Source organism: Martes martes, assembly GCF_963455335.1.
Source record: "Martes martes genome assembly, chromosome: 6".
Lineage (NCBI taxonomy): Eukaryota > Metazoa > Chordata > Mammalia > Carnivora > Mustelidae > Martes > Martes martes.
In genome coordinates this window covers 116434691-116458141 of record NC_137893.1, presented here as the reverse complement: position 1 = coordinate 116458141, position 23451 = coordinate 116434691, and the positions used below count along the sequence as shown (strand labels likewise).

General features: G+C 42.3%; 1 protein-coding gene across 2 annotated transcripts in view; it reads left to right on the top strand.

Annotated features, from left to right (window-relative positions):
* Positions 1-23451, top strand: part of BLTP3A (bridge-like lipid transfer protein family member 3A) — a gene marked incomplete at both ends in the record, with an annotated part of 62496 nt that overhangs the window by 29083 nt on the left and 9962 nt on the right. For both annotated transcript variants that reach the window (XM_080805805.1, XM_080805806.1), the window contains 10 exons: positions 7160-7349; positions 7659-7799; positions 8655-8825; positions 9516-9708; positions 16840-16926; positions 17449-17619; positions 18009-18148; positions 18560-18701; positions 18971-19164; positions 19366-20819. In XM_080805805.1, the coding sequence (XP_080661931.1) occupies positions 7160-7349; positions 7659-7799; positions 8655-8825; positions 9516-9708; positions 16840-16926; positions 17449-17619; positions 18009-18148; positions 18560-18701; positions 18971-19164; positions 19366-20819 (2883 nt within the window). The remainder of the gene's footprint in view (positions 1-7159; positions 7350-7658; positions 7800-8654; positions 8826-9515; positions 9709-16839; positions 16927-17448; positions 17620-18008; positions 18149-18559; positions 18702-18970; positions 19165-19365; positions 20820-23451) is intronic.

Sequence of the window (23451 nt, the reverse complement as noted above, 5' to 3'; positions counted from 1 at the left end):
GATTCATCCATGTTGTTGAGTGTATCAATAGTTCATTCCTTTTATTACTGAGTATTATATTCCATTGTGTAGAGAGATCAGAATTTGTTTATCCATTCGCTTGTTTTTTGTTTGTTTTTTTTTGTTTTTTTTTTAAATCCATTCACTTGTTAGTGGACACTTTATTTGCAGTGTTTGGCTATTATGAATAGTGCTGCTATGAACATTCATATACAAGTTTTTGTGTGGTCATGTGCTTTTATTTCTCTTGGGTAAATGCCTAGGAATGGAGTGGTCGGGTGGTAGGTATGGTAGGTAAGATTTAGCTTTTTAAGAAACTGCCAAACTTTTCTTTTCTTTCTTTCTTTTCTTTCTTTTTTTTTTAAGATTTTACTTATTTATTTATTTGACAGAGAGTGAGAGGGAACACAAGCAGAGCGAGTGGGAGAGGGAGAAGCAGGCTCCCTGCTGAGTGGGGAGCCCAATGTGAGGCTCGATCCCAGGACCCTGGGATCATGACCTGAGCCAAAGGCAGATGCCCAACAACTGAGCCACCCAGGCGCCCCAAACTGCCAAACTTTTCCAGAGTGGTTTACTATTTTACATTCTTTTTATGCTTTTACATTTAAATTTTCTTACATCCTACACTTCCATTTACTTTTTTTTAAAAAAATGTTTGTTGTATTTCATACATTTATAGCCGTTACTTGTTTTGATATTCAGATGTCCTTATCTTTGGCCAGGGAGAGCCTTTCGAAGTCACTGCCTGTGTCTTTTGGAGAAGATCCCAGTAATCTTTTTCCTTTTAGACAGAATAAGATGTTTCAGGCTTCTCATATGCATCCTTACTTCAGACCTGGAATCTGACATTTCTCCAGGAACGCCGATTCATTTTAGTGAGAAATGTTATTTAAAGAGAACAGTCTGGGCAAAATTGTATTCATTGAGTTGTCATTGCAATAAGGCCTTTTCAGTGTTCAGTTCTAGCATAAAGGTATTTTTAAGAAAGAGAAAAATAAATCATGACAATATGAGGATATTTCTCAATTCAAATAAAAAAGAGGATTTTAAAATGACTGTTTTAGATTTAATGTTTGTATTTTTTGTTCATATGCTGAACCTTGGTTCCTAACAACAATAATATAATAAATGATTCACTTTTTTCAATTATTTAAAAAAATAACAAAGCCAGTATTGTAACTATCAATAAGACTACTGAGGACGGTAGATTTCTGTGTGCGTGTATGTGTTTTAAACTTATGATATATCCCACTAGGGAAGTATGGCCAAATGCTGTGTTTTAAAGTCACTTGAAGTCATTTTTCATATGTTCAGGATACCAATTTGACATACAGAGAGGTTTTTTTTTTTTTTTAAGACAAATTTTGCAGTTTTAGGCTCACAATAAAGTTAGAGGAAGGGGCACAGATTTCCCATATCTTCTTGCCCCTGCGCATGCATAGCCATCTCCATTATCAACATCCCCCATCAGAGTAGTACATTTGTTACAGTGGTTAACCTACATTGACACATCACAATTGCCCAAAGTCCATAGGTCCCATTAGGGTTCATTCTTGGTTTTGTACATTTTTTGGGTTGGGAAAAATATAGAATGACATGTGTCCACCATTATGGTATTTTCACAGTGTATTTTCACTGCCCTAAAAATTCTGTGTGCTCTACTTATTTATCTCTATTCCTGGCCCCAACCCCTGAAACCACTGGTATTTTTCACTGTCTCCATTGTTTTTCCTTTTCCAGAATGTCATATAGTTGGAATCACACAGTATGATTCATCTTTTAATTTTTTTTACTTTTTAAAAGATGTTACTTATTTATTTATTAGAGAAATAGAGAGCACAAGTGGGGTGAAGGGCACAGGAAGAAGCAGACTCCCCCACGGAGCAGGGAGGCTGATGTGGGGCTTGATCCTGGGATTCTGGGATTGTGACCTGAGCCCAAGACAGACGCTTAACCAGCTGAGACACCCAGGCACCCCCATCTTAACCACTTTTTTTTTAAATTTCTTTTCAGTGTTCCCAGATTCATTGTTTATGCACCACACCCAGTGGTCCATGCAATACATGCCCTCCTTAATAACTACCACTAGGCTCCCTAACCCCCTAAGCCCCATCTTAACCATAACCCCCGCCCCTCCAAAATCCTCAGTTTGTTTCTCAGAGTCCACAGTCTCCCCTTCCAATTTCTCCCTATTCACTTCTCCTCTCCATCTCCCAATGTCCTCTGTGTTATTCCTTATGCTGCACAAATAAGCTAAACCATATGATAATTGACTCTGTCTGCTTGACTTATTTCAATCAGCATAATCTCTTCCAGTCCCGTCCATGTTGATACAAAAGTTGGGTATTCATCCTTTCTAATGGAGGCATAATACTCCATAGTATATATGGACCACATCTTTTTTATCCATTCATCCGTTGAAGGGCATCTTGGTTCTTACCACAGTTTGGCGACTGTGGTCATTGCTGCTATGAACATTGGGGTACAGATGGCCCTTCTTTTCACTACATCTTTATCTTTGGGGTAAATACCCAGTAGTGCAATTGCAGGGTCATAGGGAAGCTCTATTTTTTAATTTCTTAAGGAATCTCCACACTGTTTTCCAAAGTGGCTGCACCAACTTGCATTCCCACCAATAGTGTAAGAAGATTCCCCCTTCTCCACATCCTCTCCAACACATGTTGTTTACTGTTTTGTTAATTTTAGACATTTTAACTGGTATAAGGTGGTATCTCAATGTGGTTTTGATTTTAATTTCCCTGATTACTAATGATGATGAACATTTTTTCATGTGTCTGTTAGCCATTTATATGTCTTCAACATTGGCCACGGCAACTTCTTTCAAGATATGTCTCCAAAGGCAAAGGAAACAAAAGTGAAAAATGAACTTTTGGGACTTCATCAAGATCAAAAGTTTCTGCACAGCAAAGGAAATAGTCAGCAAAACAAAGAGGCAACCCATGGAATGGGTGAAGATATTCACAAATGACACTACAGACAAAGGGCTGATATCCAAGATGTATAAAGAATTCCTCAAACTCAACACACACAAAACAGATAATCATGTCAAAAAGTGGGCAAAAGACAATGAACAGACACTTCTCCAAAGAAGACATACAAATGGCTAACAGACACATCTTAACCACTTTTTTTTTTTTTTAAGATTTTATTTATTTATTTGACAGGAGAGAGAGAGCACAAGTAGGCAGAGCAGCAGGCGGGGGGCGGGGAGCAGGCTCCCCGCTGAGCAGAGAGCCCGATGCAGGGCTCGATCCCAGGACCCTGAGATCATGACCTGAGCCAAAGGCAGAGGCTTAACCCACTGAGCCACCCAGGTGCCCCTTAACCACTTTTAAGTGTACAGTTCAGTAGTGTTAACTCTACTCACATCCTGCAACAAATCTCCAGAGCTTTTTCATCTGAAATTGGAACCCCATATCCATTTGTATTGGTTTGCTGTGACTACCATGACATAATGCCTAAATAGTTGAAATTTATTGTTGAAATTTCAGTAAATTTCAAATAAGTTGAAATTTATTTTCTCACAGTTCTGGGGGCTTGAAGTCTTATTATCAAGGTATCGCCAGATCCTGAGGCCTCTCTCCTTGGCTTGCAGACGCTGACTCCTTAGCATTTTCTCTCTACCTGCTCATCCCTAGTGTTGCTTCATTTTTTCCCTTTAATTGGAGTATAGTTGATATACAGTGTTTTATTGGTTTCAGGTGTACAATATAGTGATTTGACAGCTCTACACATTATGTAGTGTTCATATGATAACATATGAACACTATGATATGAACATATGATAACATGATATATGATATGTGTTCATATAACATATAAGATATATCACATATATGGTATGATATATATAATATCATATATATGATGTACGTGATAACATATGATATAACACATATGGTAGTGTTCATATGTTCATATGATATTAATGATGAGTATAGTTATCATATATTATTGCAATATTATTGATGATATTCCCTATGCTGTACTTTTCATCCTCATGACTGATTTATTTTACTACTTGAAGTATGTACCTCTTCATCACTCCACCTATTTTGCCCACTCCTCTGATTCCTCCTCTCTGGCAACCACCAGAGTGTTCTATGTATTTATGAGCTTATTTTGTTTGTTCACTTGTTTTGTTTTTCAGATTCCACATATAAGTGAAATCATGTATTTGTCTTTCTTTATCTGACTTGTTTTACTTAGCATAATACATTCTAGATTCACCCATGTTGTCACAAATGGCAAGATTTCATTCTTTTTAATGGCTGAGTAATATTCCATTGCATATATATATCACATCTTCTTTATCCATTTATCTATTGCTGGGCAATTGGATTGCTCCCGTTTCTTGACTATTGTAAATAATGCTGCTATAAACATAGGTGTGCAGATATCTTCTTGAATTAGGGTTTTCTTTTTTTAAAAAATATTTTATTTATTTATTTAACAGAGAGAGAGAGATCACAAGTAGGCAGAGAGAGGGGGAAGCAGGCTCCCTGCTGAGCAGAGAGCCCGATGTGGGGCTCGATCCCAGGACCCTGAGATCATGACCTGAGCTGAAAGAAGAAGCTTAACTCACTGAGCCACCCAGGCGCCCCAAATTAGGGTTTTCATTTTCCTCAAGTAAAGACCTAGAAGTAGAATTACTGGATCGTATGATACTTCTCTTTTTATTTTTTTGAGGAACCTCCATATTCTTTTCCACAGTGACTGCGCCAAATCGCCATTCCCACCAACAGTGCACAAAGTCCCCCCCCCCTTTTTTTTTTAAAGATTTTATCCATTTATTTGACAGAGATCACAAGTAGGCAGAGAAGCAGGCAGAGAGGGGGGGGAAGCAGGCTCCCCTCTGAGCAGAGAACCTGATGCGGAGCTCGATCCCAGGACCCTTGGACCCTGACCTGAGCCAAAGGCAGAGGCTTTAACCCACTGAGCCACCCAGGTGCCCCTTCAAATGTTTCTTTTTCTTCACATCCTTTCCAAAACTTGTTTCTTGTTGTTTCGATACTAGCCATTTTGACAGATGTGAGGTGATAGCTCATTGTGGTTTTCATTTGCATTTCCCTGATGAGTGATGTTAAGTATCACTATCCCTCTTAATGGTTTTTTTGTTCAACAGAAATGATTAATTCTAATATAATATAATGTATGCCCTTTTTTTGCCCTTTATGCTTAACCCTTTTTGTGTCTTATTTAAGGGCTCTCTTCCTGTCTGAAGGCATGAAGATATTCTCTTTTGTTTTCTTCTAAAAGTTTTATTGTTTGACCTTTCACATTTAGATACAATTGGTCTTTTTTTTTTTTTTAAGATTTTATTTATTTGTTTGACAGAGGGATAGAGATTACAAGTAGGCAGAGAGACAGACGGAGGGAGAGGGGGAAGCAGGCTCCATGCTGAGCAAGGAGCCCGATGCGGGGCTCAATCCCAGGACCCTGAGACCGTGACCTGAGCCGAAGGCAGAGGCTTGAGCCACCCAGGCACCCTGATACAATCGGCCTTAAAAATGGTTATTTTTTTTTTGTTTGGCGTAAGATAGGAGTTAATATTATTTTTTCTCTGTCAATATCTTTGAACTGACCATGTGCCATTTTTTTTTTTTAAAGATTTTATTTATTTATTTGACACATGGAGATCACAAGTAGGCAGAGAGGCAGGCAGAGAGAGAGGAGGAAGCAGGCTCCCTGCTCAGCAGAGAGCTCGACACGGGGCTCGATCCCAGGACCCTGAGATCATGACCTGAGCCAAAGGCAGAGGCTTTAACGCACTGAACCACCCAGGCGCCCCACCATGTGCCATTATTGAAAGACCATCTTTTCCCTACTGCTCTGTCATCGCTATTATAAATTAAGTGTCTCTCAATGTAGTTGTAATTTGTGAGTGCGGTTAAACATTTTTTTTTTTTTTAAAGATTTTATTTATTTACTTGACAGACAGAGATCACAAGTTGGCAGAAAGGCAGGCAGAAGGTGGGGTGGGGGGGAAGCAGGCTCTCCGCCGAGCAGAGAGCCCGATGCGGGGCTCGATCCCAGAACCCTGAGACCATGACCCGAGCCGAAGGCAGAGGCTTTAAGCCACTGAGCCACCCAGGCGCCCCAACGGTTAAACATTTTTATGTTTAATATCATTTGCACTTCCTTCTCTGTGAACTGCCCATACTTTGTCCCATTTTTATTGGCCTTTTTGTTTTCAGTTTCTTGAAGCTCTTTATACATTAGAGATGTTAGCCCTTTGTGATATAAATTGGAAATATATATTTTTTCCAGTTTATAATTTCTATGCCTTCTTTTTATCTCTTGTAATGAAAACTGATTTCATTTACATGTCAAGAATGTCTGTGTTTTCTACATCCGGGAGGACTTTAAGATGGCCTTCATTCCTCTTCTTGCCATTTCTGACCTCTCACTGTGGAAGTCCAGCTATGCTCTTTGGGATATATTTGACAGGGTAGAGTTGGGATTGTTCTTGACCTCTTGCTCACCTGGCTGTACTTCTTTCCTCTTTCCACTACCTTTGCAGAGTATGCTGTGTCTTTGAAGGTTTTACAGAAATCTAGCATTTCCTTTCTTTAGTTATACCTCCCCTCATGTACAACATTCACATTTGGGTAGTTTGTGGATTATAAAGCTTTTTTTTTTTTTTAATTTATTTATTTGTTAGAGAGAGAGCGAGCGAGCACAGGCAGACAGAGTGGTAGGCAGAGGCAGAGGGAGAAGCAGGCTCCCCGCCAAGCAAGGAGCCCGATGTGGGACTCGATCCCAGGACGCTGGGATCATGACCTGAGCCGAAGGCAGCCGCTTAACCAACTGAGCCACCCAGGCGTCCCTAGTTTGTGGATTATAAAAATATTTTTTAATTCATTCTTTCTAACAAAACGGAGATTATTTCTAGGTCAACTCTTTTTCTTTTATTTCATTCCTCAAAAAATCCAATTAAGAGTACTGCATCATAAAACATTTTCAAAATTTAAAAAATGTAAGTAGAAATAGAAAGAGAGATAAAAGAAAGAAATCATCCAAGTTCTAGCACCCAAAGAGAAACAGTGTTAATAATCTTGTCTGATGTCTTCCACTATAAAAAGTGTGTACAAAGTCTCACCTGCTTCTGAACCTCGGTCTCCCTCATTTGTTGCAGTGAGTATGGCTTTGCCGAGAAGGTGGTGGAGGGGATGTTCATCATCGTCAATTCCATCACTATCAAGATTCACTCCAAGGCCTTCCACGCTTCTTTTGAATTGTGGCAGCTCCAGGGCTACAGCGTCAACCCCAACTGGCAGCAGAGTGACCTCCGTCTCACCCGCATCACTGACCCCCACCGAGGAGAGGTGACAGCCCCAGTATTGCAAGAGGAGAGAATGGGGAGATTCAAAATAGGACTGTTTTTTAAAAGATATTATTCCTGCTTTGGGGTTTTCCGCAGATATGTCGCCCATTCCTGTGAACCCAAGAATCCCAGTGTTACTGCTACATGCCTTCTTCTTTTAGGGATCTCTGATCCACTGCATTCTATTGGTAGGATCCCAACTGAGAAATGATGGGAGTTTCTCCCTTGCTAGTCTTTTCTCCCTTGGACTTCCTGCCTCTTGGTTAATTTCATCCATAGAATTAAAGGATTTTACTTTCTCTCCTTCTAGGTTCTAACATTTAAGGAAATAACTTGGCAAACACTTCGAATTGAGGCAGATGCTACAGACAATGGTGATCAGGACCCAGTCACCACTCCACTGAGGCTTATTACCAACCAAGGCAGGATCCAAATAGCCCTCAAGAGAAGAGTGAGTATGTTCTCTGCCCTCATGAAAACTTCTATCTTTTGTTCTCGTAGACAACCTTAGAGTTGTTGTTCTCTGTTTTTTAAATGTTACTGGCCCCAGAAGTGACAATCAAAAGTGGCAGGCCTGGGGCACCTGAGTGGCTCAGTGGGTTAAGCCTCTACCTCCAGCTCGGGTCGTGATCTCAGGGTCCTGGGATCGAGCCCCGCATTGGGCTCTCTGCTCAGCAGGGAGCCTGCCTCCCCCCCTCTCTCTGCCTGCCTCTCTGCCTACTTGTGATTTCTGTCTGTCAAATAAATAAATAAAATTAAAAAAAAAAAGTGGCAGGCCTATAATTCAGTGTTGCATAGAACATTTCTGTGAACATTTGCACCTCCTTATCACCTGAATTTTGGAAACCACAATTTTTACCCATACATAGGGACACCAACATAGACACCTGGCAGTTGACTACTGTTGTTTTCTTGTTAACCACAGAAAACATTAGTAGTTTTGTAAGAAATTGACTCTCCAGGGGCGCCTGGGTGGCTCAGTGGGTTAAAGCCTCTGCTTTCGGCTCAGGTCATGATCCCAGGGTCCTGGGGTCGAACCCCGCATCGGGTTCTCTGCTTGGCGGATAGCCTGCTTCCCTCTCTCTCTCTGCCTGCCTCTCTGCCTGCTTGTGATCTCTGTCTGTAAAATGAATAGATAAAATCTTAAAAAAAAAAAAAAAAGAAATTGACTCTCCATAGTGTTTGCTGCTTTCTTTTCATGTTCTGGGTATTGAAAAGCCTCTCCAAAATTAATCAGGCAATAATCACGTTGAGGAGTTGGAATGATACCAGATATTGAACCCCATGTTTTGTGTGGCCCTTTCAGACCAAAGATTGCAATGTGGTAGCCTCCAAGCTGATGTTCCTGTTGGATGACCTGCTCTGGGTGCTAACTGACTCGCAGCTCAAGGCTATGATGAAGTATGCAGAGTCACTGAGTGAGGCCATGGAGAAGTCAGCCCAGCAGAGAAAGAGCCTGGCTCCTGAACCTGTACAGGTTGGAGGCAAAACAGATACCGTTTGGGGTCGGGGGGGCTAGAGAGATGGAGGGCCAGACCTAATTCATACCAACATAGGTGAGGTCTAGACTTCATTAGGCGTTTTTGGGGGCATTTGTCATTTGCATAGGCTTTGTTTGTGCTTCTAATTTATTCTATTCATTGGGTGCCTCTGGTCTGTTAGCTATATAGTACTAGCCACTGGGAGGAAAACTATAATAAGCCTCTTGTTCCTATCCTTAGAGCTCTGACTGCCTTACAATGTGGACTGTAAACAAATTATTACAATAGGAGGTGGTCAGTATATAGGTAGACACTATGCCATGAGAGCACGAAGAAGAGGCATCTAACTGCACAGGCTGAAAGGGGGCATTTAAGAAAGACTACTGGAGGAGGCAGTGTTTTGGCATCAGTCAGCTAAGTCCTGGGGAGTGAGAGCTTGGGGGGCACTTCAGACCTAAGAACAGTGGTACTCTGTCTAGAGTTACAAGACTAATTATAATAAGGCTTTTTGGAGTTTGGGTTCTTTAGGTGGGACAGACCTACATAAGCTATCAGGTGAACAGTTATGGGAGAGAGCAGCCATCTTGTGAAATTGTGGCTTTTTCCAGACTGAACTAAAGCTTAAGAAAGGCTGCGAGGAGCCTCTCTGGGTTTGGACTTATTTTTTTGCTCTCTGTCACATGTAGATCACACCACCTGCTCCCAGTGCCCAGCAGTCCTGGGCCCAGGCGTTCGGGGGCAGCCAGGGTAGCAGCAACAGCAGCAGCAGCCGCCTCAGCCAGTACTTTGAGAAATTTGATGTGAAGGAGTCCTCCTACCACCTGCTAATCTCCCGCCTGGACCTGCATGTTTGCGATGATAGCCAGTCCCGAGAGCCAGGTACTCTGGTCAGCCTGAGCCTGGGCCTGGTGCTCCGTCGGCACCTTCGCTCTTCTCAAGATGCTGTGGAGTGCTTTGGGAAGCTTCCCTTAATCCCATCCATTCCTTGGGCCTCGGTCTCCGGTGGTCTCTTGCTCTGTTGGTGTGAGGTGCTTTTAGCCTTTTGGGTGCGGCGGGACCAGCGTCCGGATTTAGTAAAAATACAGAGGCCAGTGCTCTCGCAGGCCTCACTGAGTCAGAATCTTAAGGGGCAGAGCTCAAGCAGTGTACACTTTTTTTCTTCCCTGCTTATCTTGGGCAATGCTGGCCATTGGTATGAGCTTCTAGGAAACTAAATTCAAGTATAGGAAACTCCAGGATTTTCAGGCTTTTGAGTCAATTTAAAGACTTTTTTATGTGTAAATGCCCTCTTCCCAAGTAGAAGGGTTATGTTGTATTCTCATCATGCTTTTACAAATTGATTGGGGCAGTTAGCATTACATACGCATATAGGTTTATTCAAAATGAAAAAGGAATTGATTCATTTTCTCCCTTCATGAGCCTTGGGGAACTCACTTAGCCTCTTGTTTAACCTCAGAATTTCTTCATTTGCAAACTTGAGTTAAATCTTACCTGACTCCTTCACCTCATTGGTTGTTGTCAGGCTCAACTGAAATAATATACTGAATTTGGAGGACCTTAATTATGGCACATACTCAGTATTATTATCCCTCTGCTGCCTGTTCCTTTAATACTCTGTCTGCATTCCCTTTTTACTCCCCTCTGCACCACCTCTTGGCTTGAGATGCTCTCATATGGTAGATTTTTCTTGTACTGCCTTATTGTTTCTGAAGGCTATATCTGCCTCTTGATGACACCTAGACTGTTTCCTCGGGGGGAACTTGCTTTTTCTTCCTAGGACTCCAAACAGCATTGTCTCTCTTGCTTAGCTCTTCCTGGTGTTGAAGTGACTTCAACCCCCATCTACTCCTACTTGGAGACAGCTAAAAGGAGCCATGACAACATAAAGATTGCTTTTGCAACCACAAGAAAGAAATTGCTCACTGGGTTGCCACCCACTTATTTTGGAAGTTCTTTCCTAAAACGATTATTGTTTTGTCTTGAATCCTGTCACAGGTCTTTATTTAAGAGTATATTATTGGAAAAAAAAAAGAGTATATTATTGAGAGTTTCATCCTCTTGCTTGGTGAAGGGTATGTAGCACTGTCCCCTTCATATGGCCAGGACCCATAATGCACACTAAGTAAGAGTGAATGACTAGCCTCCCCTGCAGCCCTCATGTATTTATTTATTACACGAAATAAATCTATGTGGTGGAATTTAGGGAATTTTTGGATGAGATATATTTAGATAAGGGGATAACTCCCATCCCACCTTACCCAGGTGTGGTGTATGACTCTGTAAGGAACAAGAAACAGAACAAGTTCTTATGAATTTGACTCTTCTCCTAGGATTTGGGGTGTAAAGGGAGGGGAGAACTAGGTGGCACAGAAAGGGCTGTGTGATTCCCTGGAGTTGTTCTAATATGCAGCCATATTACTGCTGGCTGATCCAAATTGAGATGGGCTGCAAATATAATGTACACATGGGATTTTGAAGATGTAGTAGAAAACCAGAGTGTAGAATGCCTTGATAATTATTTTCATATTGATTTATGTTGAAATGATAAAATATTGATTATATTCATATAAGTAATAGTATGTATTATTAAAATTAATTTCACTTTTTTTAAAAAAAATTTTATTTATTTACTTGACAGAGAGAGATCACAAGTAGGCAGAGAGGCAAGCAGAGAGAGAGATAGGAGGAAGCAGGCTCCCCGCCGAGCAGAGAGCCCAATGCGGGACTCGATCCCAGGACCCTGAGATCATGACCTGAGCCGAAGGCAGAGGCTTAACCCACTGAGCCACCCAGGTGTCCCTAATTTCACCTTTTGAAAAAACTTTTTCATTTGACTATTAGAAAATTTAAAATTACTTATGTGGCTCACATTATATTTCTAATGGATAGCATTGCTCTAGAACTGTGTGTCCAGTATGGTAGCCAATAGCTACATTTGGCTGTTAAAATTAAATAAATAAAAAAATTCCATTCCTCGTTTGCACCAGCCACATTTCAAGTACTCAGTATAATCTACAGACCATAGAAGATTTTCATCATCACAGAAAGTTCTTTAGGACAGTGCGGCTCTAGAGGCTCCTTAAAGGCTACATTTTTGGGGTTTTTTGGTTTGGGTTTTTTTGTTTTGTTTTTATTTTTGTCTTTTGGTGAAAAAATTTAGATTTAGCTAGCTGTACTCAGTTTAGATGATCCCAGTTTTGTTGGCAACATCCAAAGTCTCAGTCAGGAGCCAGACGAACATATGCCGCCTTCTCTCTATCAAGCCTCATTTCAAGGTGTTGACCTTGGCCATGTCAGTGTCCTAGAGTTTCTTCACAGCCTGTTTGATCTGGTCCTTGTTTAGCCTTGACATACATAATGAACACAAGTGTATTGTTGTCTTCTATTTTCTTCATGGCTGACTTGGTGGTCAGGGGGACTTGATGAGGGCATAGTGATTGGGCTTGTTTCCCCTGGGGGGCGCTCTTTTGAGGGTATTTGGGTTGCTTTCAGAGTTGCAGTGTCTTTGGTCGTGGGAATGTAGGTGATGTGCGGATCTTCTTTTTTGTGTGTGACTGTGGATGCCTTTCAACACCACTTTCTTGGCCTTCAAAGCCTTTGCTTTGCCTTCGGTTTTGGGAGAGGCAGGGGCTTCCTTTTTCTTCTTTGACACCATCTTTGTGAAAGGGATCTACTTGCTTTTTCATTAAGGAACACCATAGCCTGGGATATTGGGCCCTTGAGTAACATGCATACCTCTCCCTTGGTATTGGAGGTGAAATTATTAGAAACTGGTGGGTCCTTGGCGACAGTTTGGCTTGAGGTGGGGCAGCACTATCTCTTAAAATAAAATTGGAACAGTGTATATTCCAGCCTTCAGAGAAGAGGTTACTGGTTGATGGGGAGGAGTGTCATCTGCCTGTTTTTAACGCTTCTTCCTTAGGATGAGATCTGTGACCCAAAAATTTTCTTTATCACTCTTAAGGCCATGCTGTCCTCATTCTCATCCTCAGCGCATTGGAGAATTTTAATTACTCATTTATGGAGACTGTTTACCATTTATGTCTCATATATGATTATGTGTTTATAATTAAATATGTTGATAATTGGTAATTCTATTTGATCTTGATTTTAATTCTAGACCCTATTTTAATATGCTCAGTCTCTATAGTTTATTGTTCTTTGTCATCTAAATAATTCCAATGGAGGGAGCATTGCTATGAAACCCTCTTCCTCCAATACCCTCAGTCATACATTTTTAAGTAGGATGGTATCACCCAACAGCAGTTGCAGATTGGCTCTTTCTTTTTATTATTATTATTTTTATTTTTATTTATTTATTTTTTAAAGATTTTATTTATTTATTTGACAGACAGAGATCACAAGTAGGCAGAGAGGCAGGCAGAGAGAGAGGAGGAAGCAGGCTCCCTACTGAGCAGAGAGCCTGATGTGGGGCTCAATTCCAGGACCCTGGGATCATGACCTGAGCCAAAGGCAGAGGCTTTAACCCACTAAGCCACCCAGGCGCCTCTGGCTCTTTCTTTTTAAACACCTTTATTGAGATCGAATTTACATTCCATAGAATTCACCCATTTAGAATATACAACTCAGTGTTTTTTTAGTATATTCATGGGGTTGTGCAATCATCACTACAATCTAATTTTAGAACATTTTTGCCCTCCCTAAAAGAAATCATGTACCTGTTAGCTATCACTTTTCCATTTTGTAGCTCTAAGCAACCACTGATTTACCTTCTGTCTTAAGTTTTGCCTGTTCTGGACATTAAAAAATTGACTCTTTGGTGAGGTGTGGGATCTTAGCTATAACAATAGCTTGTCCTCTTCCAAAGCTTAACGCTGCATGATAAAATTTTATTCCTTAGTACTAAATTTCTTTCATTGAGTTTTCTTGGATATCACATGAGGAGCATTGACATTGACTTCATGGAAGATACACAAAATCTGGTGAATAGATGGCTATGATTATAGGACTTTCTCCCAATTGAGTGCTCACTCTCAAAGTCATACGGTAGGAGTGGCCTGCACATGTCTCCTGGCTGCCTTTGGCTGCCTTGTCGGGTTGTAATATTTGAGCCTCACTGCTTTTGTGATTTCAACTTTAAGAATTAAATAAAAATAGTATATACTTGATTATTTAATTCTACAAGTTATTCAGCAAATCATTAACTAAGTGCTGAAAAGAAAGAATATTGACCCAGTCTGAATGAATACCTAGCAGCTAGATTAGCTAAAAGATTTTTTCTCATATCAAGCAAAAGTTAAAAGTTAAGTTTACTAAGGGGTGCCTGGCTGGCTCAGTCAGTAGAGCATGTGACTCTTGATCTCAGAGTAGTGAGTTCAAGCCCAACTTTGGACATAGAGCTTTCTTTTTTATTTTTATTTTTTATTTTTTTAAAGATTTGTATTTATTTATTTGACACACAGAGAGAAATCACAAGTAGGCAGAGAGGCAGGCAGAGAGAGGGGGGGAAGCAGGCTCCCTATGGAGCAGAGAGCCTGATGCAGGGCTCGATCCCAGGACCCTGAGATCATGACCCGAGCCAAAGGCAGAGGCTTAACCCACTGAGCCACCCAGGTGCCCCTAGAGCTTTCCTTAAAAAAAAAAAAAAAAATTCACTAAAATTAATTTTAAGAAATTTATTTAAATTTTCCATTTTTTTGCTGAAAAATACTTTTGAATAATTAAAAAATTTGATTATATTGCTGTTGTATATTTCTATAAATTGCTAATTTGCATGTATAATTTGATACATTATAATTTATATAAATAATAAGTTTCATTAAATGTTACTCAGCAAATATATTTATAAAGTTGTGAAATATTAATAGCTTTAAGTTTTAAATTTAACTTTTAATTTAAAAGAATAATTTAGTCTTTTGTCACCCTGCATTGAATAAAAGGAGTAAACTTTTTTTTAAGACTTTATTTTAAGACTTTTTTAAGACTTTATTTACTTATTTGAGATAGAGTGAGCAAGAGAGAGAGCAAGAGAGAGAGAGAGCATGAGGTGGGTGGTAGAGGGAGAGGGAGAAGCAGGCTTTCCACTGTGCAGGGAGCCTGATGCAGGGCTCGATCCCAGGCCCTGGGATCATGACCTGAGATGAAGGCAGACGCTTAACCAACTGAGCCACCCAGGCGCTTCTGTACTTATTCTTTTTATGTATAAAGCACAGACAGACATAGTACATAAGCAGATATATAGTATATCCGTGGTACGAAAATTTCATAAAGAGGCAATTAGGAAAAAATGTCTAAGTAAGTTCCTTAGAAGTAATGATAATGAACAAAAAGATTGAGAAAAAGGAACATGAGTGTAGGATGGTGATTAGTCCAGAACTTGAGATGGTGAAATCCAGACAAGATGGAAATGGACCAGCTTACACCCAGAGGATCCCATGGTATTTCCCTTCACCCTAATAAGAAATAGAAATGTAGAACAGAGTCGGTCAGACAATATGCATATGTAAGGGAAGTAGTTTCTATTCTAACTACTCTACTAACAATTCTTAGAGTGTAGTTGGAGAGGTAAGGTAGCAATAGGGAAAGTTTGGGATGCCAGGTGGCTCAGGCAGTTAAGCATCTGCCTTTGGGTCAGGTCTTGGATCTCAGGGCCCTGGAATCAAGTCCCACATCGGGCTCCATGCTCAGCAGGGAACCTGCTTCTCCCTCTGGCTCTTCTGCCTGCTGCTCCCCCTGCTTGTGCTCTCTCTCTCTCTCACACACAAATAAATAAATAAAATCTTTTAAAAAAAGAGGGAAAGTTCATTCATTTAGTGAGAATTAAATGTAAATTCAAGATAAACATAATATAGGGGCACCTGGGTGGCTCAGTGGGTTAAAGCCTCTGCCTTCGGCTCAGGTCATGGTCCCAGGGTCCTGGGATCGAGCCCCACATTGGGCTCTCTGCTCAGCAGGGAGCCTGCTTCTCCCTCTCTCTGCCTGCTACTCTGCCTACTTGTGATCTCTGTCTGTCAAATAAATAAATTAAAAAAAAATCTTAAAAAAAAAAGATAAACATAATATAGTATTTGACTTAATGCTAGAAATTCCAGTTTACCTACAATATCCTGTATGTGTATTTTTTTTTTTAAAGATTTTATTTATTTAACAGAGAGATCACAAGTAGGGAGAGAGGCAGGCAGAGGGAGAGGGAGAAGCAGGCTCCCCGCTGAGCAGAGAACCCAATGTGGGGCTTGATCCCAGGACCCTGGGATCATGACCTGGGCCGAAGGCAGAGGCTTTAACCCACTGAGCCAGCCACCCAGGTGCCCCCTGTATGTGTATTTTACAGTTTCCTTGTTAGTGCAGTGTTTGGTGTTCCATGGTACTGTGTCTGTATTTTATGTAAGGATTGTCTAATTATATCTGAGGCTAGGATATGAAAGGAAATAATGTGGTTTCTGTTTGGGGGGAATTTGGCTTATGTCTCTCCAGGTCTTGAGCCGAGGAACAGCAATCCTGGCATTGTTAGGTTTTGGGGAACCAATCAATCAGAATTTTAGAGTGTGTCGGTGGGATACCTAGGATTGTAATCCCTGAATCCTGAGTTTTGCTGTTTCTTTTGCCTTTCTGGAAATCTGGCAGCCATTTACAGAGATAATATACTTTTTTTGGGTGTTGTCCGTTGACCATTATAAATGAAGAGAGGAGGGCCTCAGACTTCTACATCACTTGACATCATGGCCTTTGCGTTGCACTTGTGTATCAACCAGGCTTTTTTTTGTAGAGAAAGAGGGGAGGCAGCCGGGGTGTGGGGGTCAGGGCTGGAGGGTAGAGAGAGAAAGAATCTTAAGCAGGCTCCACACCCAGTATGGAGCCAGACGTGAGGTCCAATCTTACAACCTGGAGATCATGACTTGAGCCAAAATCAAGAGTTGGTCACTTAACCGACTGAGCCACCCAGGTGCCCTCAGGCTTTGGAACTGATCCTCAGAGGACTGAAGTACTTCAAGTGCTATTTAGGCTTCTGTGTTTCTTCTGCCGTTGTTCACCTTTATTTTTCTTTTATAGGTGTCTCTGCAAACAGACTCATGGGCGGTGCAATGCAGCTTACTTTCCGCAAGATGGCATTTGACTATTACCCCTTCCACTGGGCAGGTAGGACAGTTCTGAATGGCAGCAGTGCTAGTGCGTCCCAGATACCCGTGTACTGAGGACAGATTCCTGGGTTCATTCCTGACTTCCTAACAGGAGGTTGTGCCTGGAATTGCAGCTCAGAGGGGTGTTGGGAATAGCCCTCTTCAAGAAACTTGTTGGGTCTGCTATTGATGATTCTTTATAAGTGGTGGGAAGAAGTAGGAGGAGAGACAATGGTTGAGATGTTGCTTTTGACTCTGTGCTCTGCCCCTTACTTCCACTAGTTTTAGAGCCTTTCGAGTCATCTGTGGTCAAAGATAGTAGTAGTCAGCAGCTGGCCTTTTAGAGAACCCTAGGGAAAAATCACATGTGGAATCCAGAATAACTTAAGTGTTCTCACTAGAGAATTTTTACTTACCCCAGAGAAGTCTGGATTGGAGTGAGGGATCAGATTCTGAACTATGACTATTCCAATGGAAGGGGAAAATCAGAATGTTGGATCATGATCTTGGACCAAAACCTTTTTGCTTCTTTGTTGCCTAGGGGACAGCTGCAAGCATTGGGTACGGCACTGTGAGGCCATGGAAACCCGAGGCCAGTGGGCCCAGAAGTTGGTGATGGAATTTCAGAGTAAAATGGAGAAGTGGCAGGAGGAGATGGGTCTCAAACCGCCCTGGCACCTGGGAGTAGATTCTCCCTTCAAGAGGAAAGCAGGTGGGTTACAAGGAGCTGGAGGACTCCTATTGCTTAGCCTCTTGCTCTTACTTTAGCATATCCAGTGAAGATAAAGCACTGGACTAGCTAATTGCCTGAACCTTAGTCCAGGGAAAGACATCAGTGACTTCTTTTCTTTGCAGAGTCCTAGTTGTCTTTAGGACTAGCTGCAGTGTTGAGGAGAGGTTGTTGTCACCTTTATTCCATAGGCTGTGACCTTGATCTTAAGGAGAATACAATTTTTGAGTTCCTTCTAGGAGTTAGACTGTGTTAAGCTCTCTTTCCTACATACAGCCTTAGTGATCTTAGGATTTTTACTTTCCTAATTCTATTAGTAATGAGAGTTGAATGTACCTGATTCTCTTCCCTACCTTCTTATTTTTATTTAGATTCTCTCTCCAGTCCTCGAAAGAACCCCCTTGAGAGAAGCGCCTCTCAGGGTCGACAGGCTGCCTTCCGGCCTCCCGCCTGGAATCGCTTGCGCTCTAGCTGCATGGTAATACGGGTGGATGACTTGGACATCCACCAGGTGAGAAGCCCAGGACGCCGGGAGACACGGTTGGAAAGGGGTGGAGCAGTATATTTGGAAGGCAACAGGTGTGAACAAGATTGTGGAATTCAGGGGCTGCTTCCCTCACTTCTGAGGGGATAGATAACACTGGTCTGTTTCTTTCTAAGCACAGATGACTGTTGAAAGCAGGACTTGGAGTTCCCCCAGTTCCCTCTGATACCCTACTACAAACCTGCCCCTGAGAGAAATGAACTTGCAGATAGTGTGAGCAGGTTTGAGAATGCCTGCAGTACGTTTGAGAGGCACGCTGCTCCCTGTGGCAGACTTGGCAAGGGTGACAGTGGCTTTCTAGGACCTCAGAGGGAATTGAGGAAATTCTATTCTCGAGGCTGTATAGGTGCGAACAGCAACTTGTGTGTGGTTGTGTAGGTTTCTACAGCTGGACAGCCGAGTAAGAAGCCATCTACACTCCTTTCCTGCAGTCGAAAGCTTCACAATCTTCCCACTCAAGTCTCAGCCATTCATGTTGAGTTCACAGAGTATTACTTCCCCGATAATCAGGAGCTTCCAGGTAAGCATCTGATCTGGTCACTTCTTACTTTTTAGCTCATGCTCTGCACATCTGCCAACCTTGCGGCCATGGCTTGTATTCTCATTTGTCGCTAGGAATTTTAGGTGTTCGAGCTAGTTTAGCACACCTTTGTTAAAAACTCCGCCTTGTATGAATATGCACCTTGCTTTCTTCATAATAAAATGTGTATCAGTTGGTAAGTAGGAGTTGAGTTGCTACTCTGTACACAGCGATTCTTTCTTTTTTTTTTTTTTTTCCCTGCTTTCTAGTTCCCTGTCCCAATCTCTACATTCAGTTAAATGGTCTGACATTTACTATGGATCCTGTCAGCTTGCTCTGGGGAAACCTCTTCTGCCTGGATTTATACCGCAGTTTGGAACAGTTCAAAGCCATTTACAAGCTGGAAGATTCCAGCCAAAAAGATGAACACTTGGATATACGACTGGATGCCTTCTGGTTGAAGGTAGGGAAGAGTGGGATTTTCGTTCCCTGTTGGCAGCCCTAGCTGTATTTTTCCCAGGGCTATAATTCAGGGTTCTGCTGTGTTCCTTTAAGAAAAACAGTGTAGCAGCCCAAATGGTTGGTCTTTTATGCATGTATTAATAGCAGGTTGTGGAGCTACTCGGGTGTCCATTCTGAATTGGGTTTCATTTTCTTTCTGAAGGTTAGCTTTCCGCTGGAGAAGAAAGAGCAGGCTGGGTTGCATCGTCCTCAGGCCCTCATCTTTTCTGCATCAGGCATGACTGCCACCAATACACGTCATGCCCCACATTGTAGTTGTCCAGACCTCCAAAGTCTCTTCCGAGGTTTTGCAGCTACTGAGTTCTTTCATTCCAGTTATGTTCACTTTCCCAAGGTTCCAGGTGGTTTTAGCCTTCTGCACATGCTTTTTTTACATCATGCTTTTCAGATGGATTCCCGCCTCCCTCAACCCAGTTCCCTCCCTCCCCAGAGGCTTAAGGCTTCCCAGGATCTGTGGTCCATCCACTTCACCCAGATCTCCTTGGACTTTGAGGGAACAGAGAACTTCAAAGGCCATACCTTGAATTTTGTGGCCCCCTTTCCCTTGTCCATTTGGGCCTGCCTACCCCTCCGCTGGCAGCAAGCTCAGGCACGGAAGCTCCTTTTGACCACAGAAGGCAGGCTGAAACCATCTGCTAGCTTTGGCAGTCCTGTCCATTCTGAAGCCCTTGCCCCTGATGCTGTGCCCCATCAGAGGTCAAAGACTGAGCATGATTTGAGAAGCCTGTCAGGCATTACAGAAGTCATAGATGTTTTGAGAGAAGGCAGCAGTAGTGTGGACAGCAAAGGGCCTCTGGCCGAGCTTGAGGATGCCGCAGATGTTCACATGCTTGTACACTCCCCTGCACACGTCCGCGTGAGGCTTGACCATTACCAGTACTTGGCTCTGCTCCGCCTGAAGGAGGTACTACAGGGTCTTCAAGAACAGCTGACTAAGGACACAGAGGCCATGACTGGCTCTCCTATGGAGGACCAGACAGCTTGCATTGGGATCCTCTTCCCCAGCGCTGAGGTGGCTCTGCTCATGCATCCTGGCCCGGGGGCTGTTGAAGCTGACTCTGCAGGCTCAGATACCACCAGCCTCATCGATTCAGAGCTGTCTCCGTCAGAGGATAGGGAGCTGAAGTCTGATGCCTCCTCAGACCCGGGCCCAGCAAGCCCCGAGAAGGTTCTGGAGGATAGTGGCGTTGAAAATCCGGATGCATCCCAGGATATGCCAGTGCCTCTCCATAGCAATGGAGAATTACAGGATTCAGATTCTCTTGCACAGCAGGAGGCAGGGAGGGGCCATGAGGCAGTGGATTCCTTACAGGCCAAGAGACTGAACAGAGCTCAGGCATCTGCCTCACCAACTATGTTGAAGCCCCCAGGTGGCAGGGATCCTGTGAATGGACAGGCCGAGATCATCCCCTTAAAGAACATTGAGGGAGAATTGTCAAGTGCTATTCACATGACCAAGGATGCTACAAAGGAGGCTCTGCATGCCACTATGGACCTCACCAAGGAAGCTGTGTCCCTGACTAAGGATGCCTTCAGTCTGGGCAGAGACCGCATGACCTCCACCATGCACAAGATGTTGTCCCTACCCCCAGCCAAGTGAGTGGCTCTCTGCCTCCTTCATTCACCCTGTTTCTTCCTCCTAACTCGGTCGTTGGGCCTAAGGCCTCCTGCCGTGTGTATTGTTAGACTGGGGAATGGCATAGAATGGCCTCTTCAATGTAGTGAAGCCTTTAGTTTTCAGTGCTGTGTGCAGGGCAGTGGAAGAATTTTCTGGCTACGTAGAGGATATAGGTATACCAACTGGAGAGAATTATTTTCAAGACTACATCTAATTCTGTGATAGGAGAAGAACCAGAAATTGGATTTGCACCTGCCTCCATATAGCTTAGCCTATACTTGGGCAGTTTTCAAGTCAACATTTACTGCTACATAGGATCTTCCTTCCTCTACTGATGCACTATTATTGATACAGACAAACTCTGTGAGAATAATAATAATAATAATGATACCTGGCATCTGTATGATATTTTATTGTTTTTAGTGGCCTTTCACATAATATTTTGTTTGATTTGCTCCTCACAGCATCCCCATGAGGTAGCAATTGAAATTCCTCAGAAATATCCTCTGTTTATAGCTGAGTGAACTGAAGTTTCAGAGGATGAGCCATGGGTCCTGTATCTTGTAAACAGAGAAGCTGGGGCTTTGGATTTGCTCTCTCAGGTACACCTCATCAATGTCAGAGTAATAGAGAAGGAAGAATTTCATATGCTCATTCAACAAAAATTTTTCGAGCCCCTACTTTGTGCCCAGCTCTGTGTCAGACACTGAAGAAACAGTAGGGAGTAAGCAGAACAATACAGAAATGCATAATCAGAAGAGTGGAGAGGTATGGACTTTTCCATTGGTGCCTTGTGGTTTTACGAATGATAATGAGGACTGTGGGAAATCTTTGTTGGGATGCTTTGTGGTTTGGGGACCATGGTTTGAAAAACAGTGGCTTTGGAGCTTTGTCTAAGTGGATTGTGGGCCTAAGTGGGTCTCTAAGCAACGTCAGTGTTACTACGTGGCTAGGCACAGATAGCCTAGAAGGAAACCTTGAAAAGATAAATGATATAATAATACTAGGCAACACTTACAGAGTGCTTTCTTTGTATCGGGCACTGTCCCGAATCCTTACAATATTAATCCATTGAATTCTTGTAACAACCCTGTAAGACAGGTACTAATATCAGTCCCCATTTTACACATGAGGAAACTGAGCTCAGAGAGGTAAGAAACTTGCTCAGGATCACACAACTCATGAGTGTTGGGGCGAGGACTGAGAGGCTGGACTCCCAGCCACCAAATGTATCTTTCTAAATGGAGAAGCATAAAGGAGATGGGAAAAGAGGAGAGGGAGGTGATAAAGGGAAAAGAAAGGTGTGTGACACAAGCCCCTTTTCAACCCCCAACCTTGACTTGCAGATGACCCCAGTCCCATGGCCTCTTCTCAGTCCTCTCTGTCCTTGGCTGTTCTGTGGCATTAGCCTTGCCGTCGTCCTGACCGCTTCTAGCCCTGCGAGGCCCCTCACAGCGCACTTCTTGGCAGGAGTCAGTCCTTCCTTCTTCCTTGGCTGCTTTCATCTGCCTTCTTGTCCTATAAACCTAACTGCTCCACTGCACTAGGCTCTCTGTAATCTGATGACTTTTATCATAATCTTTATGTTTTAAGTTATAAAAATGATTTGGGTTCATTTTGTTGACAATGTAGAAAAAGGAGAATAAAGAAGAAAACAAAGTCACTTGACAACACAATGCAGAGATAACCACTATTCACATTTGGATCTGTTTTCTTCCAGTTTTTATACCTTTGTTTGAGTATTCACGTGAATGCTTATATGTGTGTTCACATACACCATACACAAATATTATTTTTACTGTAATAGAATTATTTCTTTATCATCTAGAAAATTTCCAGTTGTATTCACTTAATATTTGTGAATCATTTCCCATTCATGAGGTGTCTGAAAACATAATTCTTAATTGCTCTGTTGTATTCTGGCAAATGGATGTATCCTAATTTATTCATTCATCCCACTATGGGGAGGGGTTTAGTGTGTTTCCAGTTTTTCTCAGAACCAAAGCTGGTTTTTGTTTTTGTGAACATTACTCTTTATGCATATCTAAATCTTTAGAATGAAAACGTAGAAGCGAGTTATTTCTGGGTCAGACGCTGCAAACACTTTTAAGTTTCTTGGTTTGTTTGCCAAACTTTAGGAAAGTTCATATCAGTGTATTTTTGTATACTTTCTCTCTAGGTTATTTTATTCTTCTCCTCACCTCTGCTCTAGTCTGTATTTTCACTTCTGACTTTTCTCCCCTCCCCTTCTCTTCATCGAAAATGATGTACCATACATAGTTGCCCATGGATTTCCCAGGGGTGTGGTGAACCTCAGATACATGAAAATAAATTCCCTATCCCTCCACAGACCAGTTCTTTCTTTTTTCAGTAGTATTGTTCTCCTGCCTCTTCTAGCCATTTGTCGGATTCTGACTGTAATTCCTAGAGCAGGGATTCTCAGACTGAAGCATGCTTCGGAATCATCTGAAGGGCTTCTTAAAACAGATAGCCGAGGGGTGCCTGGGTGGCTCAGTGGGTTAAAGCCTCTGCATTCGGCTCAGGTCATAATCCCAGGGTCCTGGGATCGAGCATTGGGCTCTCTGCTTGGTGGGGAGCTTGTTTCCTCCT